This window comes from Myripristis murdjan, chromosome 15, assembly GCF_902150065.1.
Source record: "Myripristis murdjan chromosome 15, fMyrMur1.1, whole genome shotgun sequence".
NCBI classification, from domain to species: domain Eukaryota; kingdom Metazoa; phylum Chordata; class Actinopteri; order Holocentriformes; family Holocentridae; genus Myripristis; species Myripristis murdjan.
Window position 1 is genome coordinate 14,286,413 of NC_043994.1, and position 12,521 is coordinate 14,298,933.

Genomic DNA, 12,521 nt, shown 5'->3' on the forward strand with positions numbered 1-12,521 from the left:
CATATCACTGTCGCCTGACGCCGCAAGACTCACGCTGCCAGTTTAGAGGAAGCAGCGAGATTGATGTTTGTGATCCTACTCTCAAATCGAGGGCTGAAGCCACCCTTTACATGCTCTCGTTATTAGGAAAGCCTGTGTGATGATGTCATGACAGAGGCAGGCAGGGCAAAAGACACACACACACACACACACACACACACACACAAACACACACACAGAGCGTTTGATCATGGTAAGAATCTGATCTCCTAAACTGATACCGCCTTGCATTCCTCTCCCACATTCCAGGGTCAGGGCGATGTCAGGACTGTGTGTATGCCTCTGTGTGTGTGTGTATGAGTGTGTGTGTGTGTGTGTTCCATTAAGTCCTGTCATACTGGAAGACGCAGAGGCCCTCTCTATCTCATCGTGCTCTTCTTCTCTATAAAACATCAAAAGAGCGCGGGGGTTAAAGTTGAGCCGAACCCCCCCCCCTCCCGCTGATGTTGACTCTGACAGTGAGTTATGGTGCAACGGTGGGGCTCGGCTTTGAGGAGTCCACCTTTTACACACACACACACTCACACACACACAAACACACACTACCGACAACACTGCCAGCTTACACAGCTGAGGTTTGCCACTGAGAAACACAAAGGGCCAGGCTTTTGTTGCACTCTGTTGGCTCCAACATGCCATTTATCATTCATCATTTGATTTGTCTGATATCCTATTATTTGCCTGAATCATATTTGACTCCATTTCTGTTCTCCAAGTCTCCGTGGTTACAAGGCAAAGCAACACATGGGAGCTCCTCTCTGAAAAAGTGATAACTTTGTTAACCCTTTAGACTCCAATTTCCTCTTAAATCCCCTCTAAAGTAGCCTCCAGGATCTCAATAAATAAATAAATAAATAAATAAATAATAAATAATCCATATTGTACAACACTCTCAGATACATGCATTCAGTGTGTATTCATACTGTATTCTGCTGGTTGTAACACTTCACTGAAGCGACATTGCACTTACAGTGAGTGAAATATACAAACTTGGGCTAAACGATAGGGTAAAAAAAATCATATTGCAATTCATTTTACAGACACTGCAATTGTGTTATGATTCATGATTTTAGGAAGAATGACAACTTTTGCATTATAACCGTAATTTTCACGGACGATGGTGTGATTTTTGCGGCCGTCTAGGTCAAACAAGCATTTTGTTCTTACATCTGGAAAATCCAATTTGTAGGCGGGAGAGTCTTTATTTACAACGTCTTGTCACACATTTTGTCTTCATCAAAAAAATTGCAGCTCCTGCAATTTGGATATCGCACTTGGCCATACTGTGATTTCAATAATATTTCCATTAATTGTTCAAGCCTAATACGAACCCGAGATGCCATTGTCTTATGGCTGCACCATCACATCAGATAAATAATATCTAAATGTCATTTGCAAGGTTTTATACACATTTCCCTGTAATTCAGCAGGACATATTTGGTATCATTGGAAACCTTGGGATCTCCACAAGAATTTAAAATGAATTCGCGTGGGTTTGAACAAAGCTTGACCTCACGGCATACGTACGTAATGATGAACACACTGATGGCACTGGCGGGGCCGTAATTCTATATGATAATCTTCAGTGTTTTGGGGCTCCAAATGAACTTGAACCGGAATTTTAAACTTCCTCTGAAAACCTCTGAAAGGCACACGGCTAAAAAGAGTGTATCATTTTCCAGCACATCTCATCCCGTGTTACTTTCCAGCTCCACATACACAAAAGATGTGCAAACAGCAACAAATGTTGACACCACGAGTGTTGCTATTAACACAAGCTTTGTTAAAAAGTAACAAAAGAGATTTTGCCCAGCACCGCATCACACTCCCTTCATAGGAACGTGTGGGATTTGGCCATTCTGTACCACAAACAATATCATGTTAATACTAATTTAGCCCACACTGCTGGGTTAGTGAGAACAGCACAGTAACAGAATGCCACCATGAAACAGACACACATGCACACACACACACACACACACACACACACACACACAATTTGACCTGAGCTGTTTGATGTGTGTTCCTAACAGAGAATGAAACTGTTCCTTTGTGAGGGAGAAAGAAAAGAATGGAGGAGGATCAGGTTGCCTCCCTACACGCCATGTTCTCTGTGTGGAACTAATGTCATTTAGCAGCAAAGCCAGCAAACACACAGGCGTGACCATGTGAGTGTGTGTGTGTGTGTGTGTGTGTGTGTGTGGGTTAGGGGGGGAGCGAGAGAGTGTGTGTGTGCGTGTGCGTTATGTGTGCATATGTGCCACCTATGCGTGAATTATAACTGGGCCTTGACTCAGAATGAAGTCAGTCCTTCTTCATGGTTTGATGAGTCAGTGGTCAGGCTGTGTGTGTGTGTGTGTGTGTGTGTGTGCGTGCATGTGTGCAAGGAGGGAGTGAAGGAGTGAGACAATAGAGACAGGACATAATTTACAATATTTGTTTAAAATCAGCCCATTTAGTTTGACTCTTCAAAAAAAGAGCCAGTGACTGAACAAAAAGGCAATAATCCATGTAACCTGCTCTGTTAGCCCTGTTAAACTGTCAGACAAGGCTGGTATTTCTATTCTGGCTTGTCTGACTTTATCGGACTGGAAAATAATAAGTGATGGCCGTCTTAATCAGTAACAAAAAAATCACTGAGCCCTGACACTGTCAGGAAGTCATAACATCATGTTCTTTGAAATGTGGGACTTGTATCGAGGTGTCTTAGGCCAGCCCTCCTGCTCTACCACAGCCATCTTGAGTCCCACTTTTTTTTTTTTTTTTTTACCTGCCTCGCTGCTGCAGTCGTGCTCCATCCATAAGAGGAATTGCTTGGAAACTTCTGCAGCACTAATGCATGATAGATGCATGCGGGTGAGACTAATGGCTACCACAGTAAATTTGAAGCCTTCAGACAAAGAGCTGTAGAAGTCGTTTGAAGTTTTTCAGACGAGTGATGTTTTCAGATCTCATTAACTAAAGGCTGTTTGAGTGTTGTGTGGATAATTAGAGACGGTGGAGGCTGTGTACTTTCAGGGGTTGTATAACAACGACCCCATTAACACCTGACATGGAAATCCCAAAGCAGCCAGAAGATGCATCTGAATTTTATCTCAAAATCCAGATCCAGGGGCTGAAATGTTTTAGACACAGCTAGGAGTAAATCCATGCACGAAAAACTGGGAATTGATTCTCTTAAGGCCACCCAGATCATTTCTTTGCAGGGTCATTCAATTCTGCAAACCTGGTATTAAAACCTTACACCTTGTATTAAAATTCAAGGGCGGCTCAAAGATACAAGTGGAACCATATTCAAACACAGGGATGATTATACACAAAACGAATAGAAGACTGATCCTTGCAAGCCTTCTTAGCAGACACTAGAGGGAAAAGGTACTTTATGCATAGCAAAACCAGTTTCCAGTCTCTCTGAGGCAACTTTATGTGGCATCGCAGGACTATCTGCCCACCATCTCTATCTACATTGGGATTTTAATGCCAGGTGTAAATGGGATCATGCATGCTCCAAGTAATGTGGATTACCTTTCAAACAATATCAATTCCCAAAACCAAGGATAATCCACGCTCTTCTGGATTCGAACCCACGCTGTTACTAGCATGTGGTCTGCACAACAGCACACCAAGCCACCAGGAAACCATGAATCCCAGCCAATTTAGCCCCCTTTATCCAAACATCTCTGTCGGGTGTTGGATTGATGACCCATGTAGTTGGTCACCATTGGAGTTCTGCAAAACAGCTAATTTCCATAATCGCATCATAAATACCGAGAATTCATTTAATCATCTCCTCTTTTCTGTTGCTCAGGGCTAAAGAGTGTTGATATGATAAGACAGCGAGTTATTAAGGAGGGAGAGAGAGAGAGAGAGAGAGAGAGAGAGAGAGTGAGAGAGAGAGAAAGAGAAGACGGGATCAGTGAGTGAGCTTGTCCTGATTTAAGCTGCCGCTTGGGGCCAAATGAAAATTAATTAATTTCTGTGAAGAATCAATTTCTCAGAATGACAGTGTCAGATTCAATGTGTGTGTGTGTGTGTGTGTGTGTGTGTGTGTCTGTGTGCATGCTGGAGTGTGTATGCGTTTGAGTGAACGCATGTGAGTGTGTGTATGAAAGAGAGAGAGATGAGAGCTTGTGATAACATAACTTAAAATGGCAAACTTTTAAGAGTGAGTGAAGAGTGTTTTTATTAGGATTACTGAAATTCATTATCGTCATCATCATCCCCACCATCAGCACGTTCATCCGTTGAAATGATAATTAGTATTAGGCCTACCAGCAGTGATGTATTACAGGGGAAAAGGGGTTAACTTCAACCTCTTATCAATGATAATAAGGCACACCACCAATACAAACACAATACAAAATCAAAACCAATCTTTTTTTATTATTATTATTTTCATTTTCAACATCAGTTACTATTAGCAGTAATTCCTTAAAAGACCCTATCCTCACATACATTGGTTGGATAGTGACTACAGTAAACCTGTGATAAATTTGAAAGGAATATTATACAGATGGCTTAGCTTAACTATAACTCCCTTCAGAAATATTATAGGGCAGTGAGTCCACAGTAAATCCGTAACACCATAGACTACATAAAGTAATTCAAACTCATTACTGAGTACCACTGACAGTGTGAGAGATATTAAGGGAATAATATTAATTCTATCAGGAAGTTATATCATAAAGATTTTTTATCAGTGAAATGGGCGGGTGAACAGTGTAATGGTGCCCCCTCTCTAAAAGGGCTTAGGTCAGATACAGTGCAATCGCCCCTGTTAAAGTTGGTAGGCCAACTTATTGATTGCTTTGGTCAAGGACACTTCAGCACCGCGGATATAAGGATCTACCTTGGTAATACCCCACTCTCCAGCTAAATAAAGTGGGTGACCCTACTTGCGTCCCAGCTCACTTGCCACACACGCCTCTCGGACTCACCTGGCGTTGGTACAGTCGTTGTAGAGCGTCTCGAAGTCCCTCCTGGAGATGAGTTTGCAGCGGTTCACCCCGGGCTGGATGGCCCCCAGCCCCCGCAGCACTCGGACCTGCTCCACGTTGCACACCACCGGGGTTATGTCCAGCCGTTTCAGCTTGGTGTAGACCGTGTGGAGCCCGCCGACCAGGTGCTTGAGGAACAGGTCGAAAGCCTGGGGCAGGCAGATGAGCTCCGTGTCTCTCACCGTGAACGAAGCCAGCTTGGCACCTTTCACGTCCACCAGTTTGCACTCGTTGTTCTGCGGCGTGTTCTCCACCGGGGACGGGGTGGCGTACACGGGCTTAGCGCCACCGGAGATCGGAGCGCCTCCCGTCTTTATCGGTGTCCCGTTTGATAGCAAGAGGTCCGCCCTGAACGGGTGAAGCAGCGCCGGGTGCGCCACGGGGGGAGCCGGGGAAGAGGAGGCGGAGGTGGCCGCAGGTGGCGGAGAGTTGGTGGCCGGGGAGACGGAGCTCGGCGCCGGGTGGTGCCCAAGAGGAGCGGCGGGGAGCAGAGCCGGAGCTGCCGGAGAGGCCATGGTGGTCATGTCCCTGGATTGAAGAAAAAAAGTAAACTTCAAAGTCAACTATTTGGAAAGTAACTTCGCCGAAGAAATGCCGCTGGTTTTGCGAGGGGAAACTGCGCAGGACTGTGAAGAGGAAAGGGGGGAAAGAGACGAGGAGAGAGAGAGAGAGACAGACAGAGAGAGAGAGAGACAGACAGAGAGGGAGAGGAGACAGAGTTCGCGCGTGGAAAAACAGATCGCACACTTGAATCAGAATGAGAGGAGGCTATTCTCCAAGCTGGAGATGCTACTGTCACATTATCATAAAGAGGAGGAGCCTTCCTGGGTATATTCTTAGAGAGAGAGAGAGAGAGAGAGAGAGAGAGAGAGAGAGAGAGAGAGAGAGAGAGAGAGAGAGAGAGAGAGAGAGAGAGAGTAAACACTACAGGAAAATTAGACACACTTTGGATATTAATGAACAGTCCCTTACGAATAATCACTTCAATATTATAATAATCCTGGTGGGACTTACTGTGCGCTCAATAGTGAGTTTGCAGGGACCATATACTTTATCATACTTTATGACATTTTTTAACTTCCCATTTTATCACTGTAATATCCCTGCAACACCTCTGTTGGGACTCGTAGTTTTGCTGGATTGCCATTGTTCTTTTTCATAAGGGTAAACATCTATTTGTAAGCACCACTCTGCTGCATGTTTGGATAGCATCCCTTTTAAGAGACTTTGTCAATTCCCAATATACCTGGCTTGTTCATCATACAGTCAGCATGAAAACACCCAGGGCACTTTAACCAGAAAGAAAGGTGGACAAAAGCTAATTCTATGAGGGAATAATGAAAGAAAGGGATAAAGGGGCCAATAACCTTCACATGACAAATTGACCCCTTTACCTGTTCCCTGTACTGCTCTCATCCAATTCTCACACACATATCCACACATGCAGGAACACACACACACACACACTCCCATCATTTACATATGGAGCTCGCAGTCCTTTCAAAGTGGCTTTCACGGAACATTGTGCTGATAATGATCTTGGTCGCGGAGGGAGAGAGAGACACAGATCTCCAGAGACCATCTCGCCATAAGACAAGGGGGAAGAGGATAAAACTCCGACTGTACTTCAACTCAAAGGACTTTAACTCTCTTTGCCTCCCCATCCCCCTCTCTCCAATAAGCCCTCTTGTGTTTTTTAATTGGCAGAAATTAATCTTTGGGATGTAGATGGTAGATTTACATTCATTAAAAGTCAAGAGAGGAAGCCAGGCTTGATGCTAATCAAATCTGCTTAATTATGCTTAACATGAGTATCTCCAGGGGAAGAGAGAGAGAGGGAGAGAGAGAGATAGCTAACTCGAACTTTTTACTTTTTGCCTTTGATAACTCCTGCTGAGTATGGCCTTTTCCTTGCCAAATAGAAATGTCACGACTCTCTTTCTGTGTCTCTAGAAAATACATTGATAAAACCATCAGTATTAAGCAAAACTGATTGATGTAGTAAATTCCCACTCTAAAGTATTTATTAACTTGGGAAAAGTTCAGTATTAACCAACCCGGCCAAAGGTTCAACATGTTTCTGGTGCTGTGGCACACTGATGATAAATACTCTGATACACTATATATCAGTAAACTAAACCAGTAAAACCTGTGATCATACAGGAGGTGCAAATACAAAGAAGCTTGACACACATAATGTACTATCATAAGCTTAGAGGTTGTATCTGGAATAAATTAACATCACAGTTTTTCTGGTATTCATTTTAGTGTAATCTGAGCAAAACTCTTGAGGCACTCCTGGGGTTATAGCACACTGATTAAGAGCCGATAATGCAGGTGCAGTCTGGTGTCACCGTGTAAAAGAGCCAGCCTACCTGTTGGCAGCGAGCTGGCCTGATGAATGGCAGCTCTGCCCCGGGACAGGAGGGCCTGGGACTGGCCAGTGTACTACAGTTTACTCACATTTTACATTGCAACAAACCATTTTGCAAATCATGCATGGGTACTGAAGATTTCACAACATATAATAAAAATCCTGATTTTCAGATTTGAAGTTTTGGAGGACCCATCTTAAAATGCTCTGTTTTCTGTGGCTAACAAAGTCATCACCATTCATAAACCATGAGTCTGATAATTCGCTGTGTAAACCAAACGTTTCCCCGGGGACTATTATCTGGCAGTGGGATGTTTCACTCTGCCCAATTTTTAAGTTATCAAAACCGATTAAAACACAGCAATACTTCTTCTTTTGGGAAAACTAACGTGGGTGACTTAATTCTGTCAGTGGAATACTGCAGCGAAGAAAGTTTGAAGTCTCTGAAAGTTCATTTTTGTGTTGTGGTGGAATGAATGGAAACCAGCCGCTGGATAAAAGTTAGGAAAAATTATACGACCACTTGCATTAGGAAAAGATTAGCAGAAACGTGAAGTATATACATCTTGTAGATATTACACAGACCATGCAGAATCACTGGTATAGTCCTTTGAGGTTGAATCCCTTTAGCAAGGCATTGAAGCCCTACAGCCACACATATCTCTCTGCTTGCATGTTTGAACCCTTCTGCTGAATCATATATGTAATTATGTAACCATATATGTAATATTGTCACTGAAAACCTGGCATTTCCAAAATCTCATTTTTTTCAGAAAATTAAAGAAAGCAGCCCTGTTTTTCGGCTTAATGAGGAGGGGTTAGGACCTTGGCATTTCCTAAGGCTGAGAGATTGGAGAATTGTCTCAAAATACTGAAAAGGATCCTTCAGCTAAGTTAAAAATTGGGGGGGGAAACAGGATTTATAAAGATTTACGTGAGAAACAGCGATATGCAATGAAACTAATTCTGTGCTTTGAATTCACACACTCTTGCTTGCCTCCTTGCACCTATATACAGTATGTTGACCACAGGGAAGATTCTCACTGTGCTGAACTGTCCCAAGTTAATCAATTTCTGACATCTTCTTTGATTCCTGTAATTGTTTCACTATAGTCTGTACTGAAGGCTTTAATCTCTAACATTTGTGTTGATTCATGTGATTGTCTCATATACAGTCCATCTCTGCTGTTTGAGTGTGTTTTTGCAACGTGTGACTGAACTGTATCTTGCCATTTTTAATGTGTGTCTTCTGGTGCTCGGGACTCTGGAGAAGAGGAAATTTTGATCTCAAGGAGACTTCTTCTTCTTCTGATTACAGATTCAAGTGGGAGACTCCATTCGATTCCCTTGGGGGTCCTCTCCTGTGGACCAGTGAGCCTGCCATAGGTTTGAATCCAGTTTTTCTTATCCTTTTTAGACTTTTGAACACTTTTCACCCACCGTCTTTATGGTCTGAACACACACACACACACACACAACACAGACTTAGATCTAGGCTACTTGATGGAATATGAGTCCAGTTTTGCCTTGCTGTATGGTAATCATGTGTTGCTGGAAACCCTAGCATTGCTCATCTTAGCTACTGTACAGTAGCACGGGGAATGTGTAGGTGGTTAGATTGGCCGTTGGAGTGTAAATACCACTCAATCTGTTCTCATTAGAAGAGTAAAAACCTATGCGTCTCCTCTATCAAAAATGCCCTGGGGTCCTGTGTAAGCCTGTGTGTGTATTTGTATTTTGAGAAAAAGGGTAAGTGGTGTGGCATTTGTGTGCAGGAGGAAGATCTGAAAATGCCACTACTATCACCGTTGCTTACAGTTATCAGATCCACGCGCTTAATCTGAACAGACAATCCGTTCCGACAGCCACTTTTATGATTCAAATCAATTTGGAGTGAAGGGTGTGTGCGCGCGCTGCTGTGAGTGAGAGAGTCTGTCATTGTGTTTTGGTATGCGATTAGGTGTCTTTGTGTGTGTTCATCAGCGTATGTGTGCGTGTGTGTATGACCAAGATATCACACATCCACTCCACATTCCCTTATGATAATGTGGATTGATTATGGATATGATAATGAGAGGCCGGCGCGGCGTCGCGACCTTCACAAGGTCTAATTGAAACAAGCGTTGGTCCTCCGCAGCACTTATCAAGTCACACAGCACATCATTAATCACGGAGAATACAAGCTGTCACTGTGGCCCGCGCACACGCACGCGCGCACACACACACTCCTCTATTTTTGCAATGTTTTTCTAACATGCACACACATGCCGTCTTTCTCCTGTTTCCTACACACACATGCTCGCACGCACGCACGCACGCACGCACGCACACACACACACACACACACACACACACACACACACACACACACACACACACACACACACACACACACAATGCGAGCTGTCACTGCAATATGCCTGGCATTGTCTTCTTTTAAGGAGAGTGGACAGCTAGTCCACCCTCCATCTCTATTTTCAACAAGGAAAGTTGAGGAACAAATAGGCTATTGGAATTTATAACCTAAAAAAAAAAAAAAATCAAATGAGAGAAGGAAGGTTAAAACAATTCAACAAATATGAACAGCTGTTCACTTCACCCAAACTAGTCCGAAATTGAATTATACCCCAAGTTGTTTTATTACCTGTTTTTATTAGAAGACCATTTAACAACCAAATGTGATTCCAATGTCTGATTAACGCAGCATATGGTGCCTACCTGTTAAACACAGTGCGTTCAATAGCAGCTCAACGCATCAGTGAGCCACTCGAATAAACTAATATGATATTAGTCATTACATAGTCCAACACACAAAATTCCAATCTGATAAAAAGGTGGTTTCATTATCATCATAGGGAAAACACAAGGGAGTTTGCACGCACAGTGTTGATGCCATTGCCAACTTTGTTAATTGTTATTCAATTAACTGCTTTTGTTAATGAAACCAATTAATACCTTAAAACAAGCGAGCAGATATATGATTATTATGCATCTATGCAGGAGACAGCTAATTACAACTGTAAATCAATCAATTCCACATTAATCAGCTTGGAAAACGTCCAAAAACAACAAAGTCACTATAAAGACTTTGGAAGTTTTTTAAACATATTTTGATTGCTAAGCCATTATCCTGTCTAATGATTGTTAACGATCCCTTAAAAGAGTTTATGATCCAATTCCCATGCAATGAATTTAATTGGGATCTAAATAGTATAATCTTATGGTGTAAAAGTATGGCCTGTATTTAATCAAGGGTGGTATATTGCAGTGAGCTCTGATAAGGTCACTGATCTCCTCTCAGGGCAAATACATCAGTAGGTGATGATTTTTTTTTTGTAAGGGACATTAACAGTACCAGAACAGAGAACTGCTGTATTTTGATGGGATTCCTGCAGTTTAAACTCAGTTGTAGGGATTATAACCTGCCTATAATATTTCTTCTGGACATTTAGTATATGCGGGCATCAACTTAACCTAATTACAACCTAATTACAATTGGAAATAAAGTATAATATGGTGAAATTTGCACCTGAAACAAAAGGATTTCTCGCCAGCGAAGAAAAGGAGAGCACCCTCACTCATCAGACAAACAATCCAGTGCTTGTATAGGCTAATTATTTGGCATATGCTAAGCATCACTGGAAGTTTTGATGTGAGGGTGTGCTTGCCTCTTAAGTTTATGTGGTCATGTGACCTGACCAGTGCCCTAGTTGAGTGCTCTATTCTTAGATGTTTATGCATGTATATATGGGCGCTAATCTCTCAGTCAGGACTATGGGATTTGGGAATATTTTGTTTTACAGAGATCAAAGTAACCGGCCAGAATAAGGAGAAACCCCTCGAACACATCAAACAGAGAGAAATGCATTCTGAATCCCATACCCATGCCAACCAATCGAGAGGCATAACCCTTACCTTTGTAAAAGAATAGATTGTAATGTGGGTCTCCCTCCATCAACACCATTTCACCCCCACCCTCCACAGAGACAGAGGTTTGATTAGGCTTATAGTTACTAGGACAGAGCCACTGCACCACATCTGCATGCCTCTTATATTTGACTAACATGATGCCGGTGCTGAGGAACAGAGAGATACTGTGTTAAGAGATCAAAGGAGCAGTCCAGAGATTCAGACCCGCAGCCTGTCAGTCAGGAGGACGAGACAAAGCAGCAGAAGACAGAAATGCTTACACAGACACTCCTGCTCTCTTTCTCGATGCTTGTGTCTATGAGGGATGAGGCATTATATTGTCAGATGGCTTAGGGGGGTTCTCATTTGTAGACATCTACTACGCTGAATGAACACTTAAAACTCACCCATATGGAGACACGCACACACACACACAAGCTACTGATACAAGCCCTTTGCCAATGAGGGGTCTCTTCTAGCCCATATATTGGCCTGTGGAGGAATGTTCTGTGCTCTCAGCATTTTCCCTCGTCCAGAAGATGAATAGAGCTATTTTACAGACAGTGGAGAAACAAAACAATGCTCTGTGCGGTTGGATAAAGCAATGGCAGGGCCTTCACTTCTGGTTTGATCAAAGATGTTATTTTTTTGTCAAGTTTGCAGTATATCCAAAATCCTCTTTGCCGGTAGAGCACAAAAACGAAAGGGGCAAAATATTTCTTATGTTCGGTTCAACAGCACAACCTGCTGAGTAGTCAGGAGTAAAGAAATGACCCTCACTTTGGCCCTCTCTACTACACTATTTGTAGGCTGTGGATGTGGTCATTTCGGCATGACCAATATCCTAGCTACATCTTTGTCCTAAGTGTGACAGGAAAGGTTTCATGTGCCCTTTTTTAAAATCCTTCAAAGAGGAAACAAGATGCATGCAGCTTGGGGGAAACCAAAAACCTTAACAGTGAAACTGAATTATGCCTTCACTACATTCAGAAATGGGATCATAACAATACAAAAGCTGAAAACATCATGCCTATTATCAAGTGAATTTGAGCAGTGTTAAATATCTGTAGAGACTTACAACAGTATATGGCTGATTCTACAATGCAGTACCAGGTGAGCTGCACAGTTATAAAATTTGCATTGGTGGAACAGCGTACCACACCATCAAATGATTGAATTAAGAAAGGCACAACACCACCTGG

General features: G+C 42.7%; 1 protein-coding gene across 3 annotated transcripts in view; it reads right to left on the reverse strand.

Annotated features, from left to right (window-relative positions):
• Nucleotides 1-5,775, reverse strand: part of dachc (dachshund c) — a 28,923-nt gene extending 23,148 nt beyond the window's left edge. For 2 of the 3 annotated variants that reach the window (XM_030070018.1, XM_030070020.1), the window contains exon 1: nucleotides 4,977-5,775. In XM_030070018.1, coding sequence (XP_029925878.1) covers nucleotides 4,977-5,560 — 584 coding nt within the window. In that variant the 5' untranslated portion in view covers nucleotides 5,561-5,775. The remainder of the gene's footprint in view (nucleotides 1-4,976) is intronic. The other variant, XM_030070017.1, reaches the window with a different exon arrangement.
• Nucleotides 5,776-12,521: the final 6,746 nt, after the last annotated feature.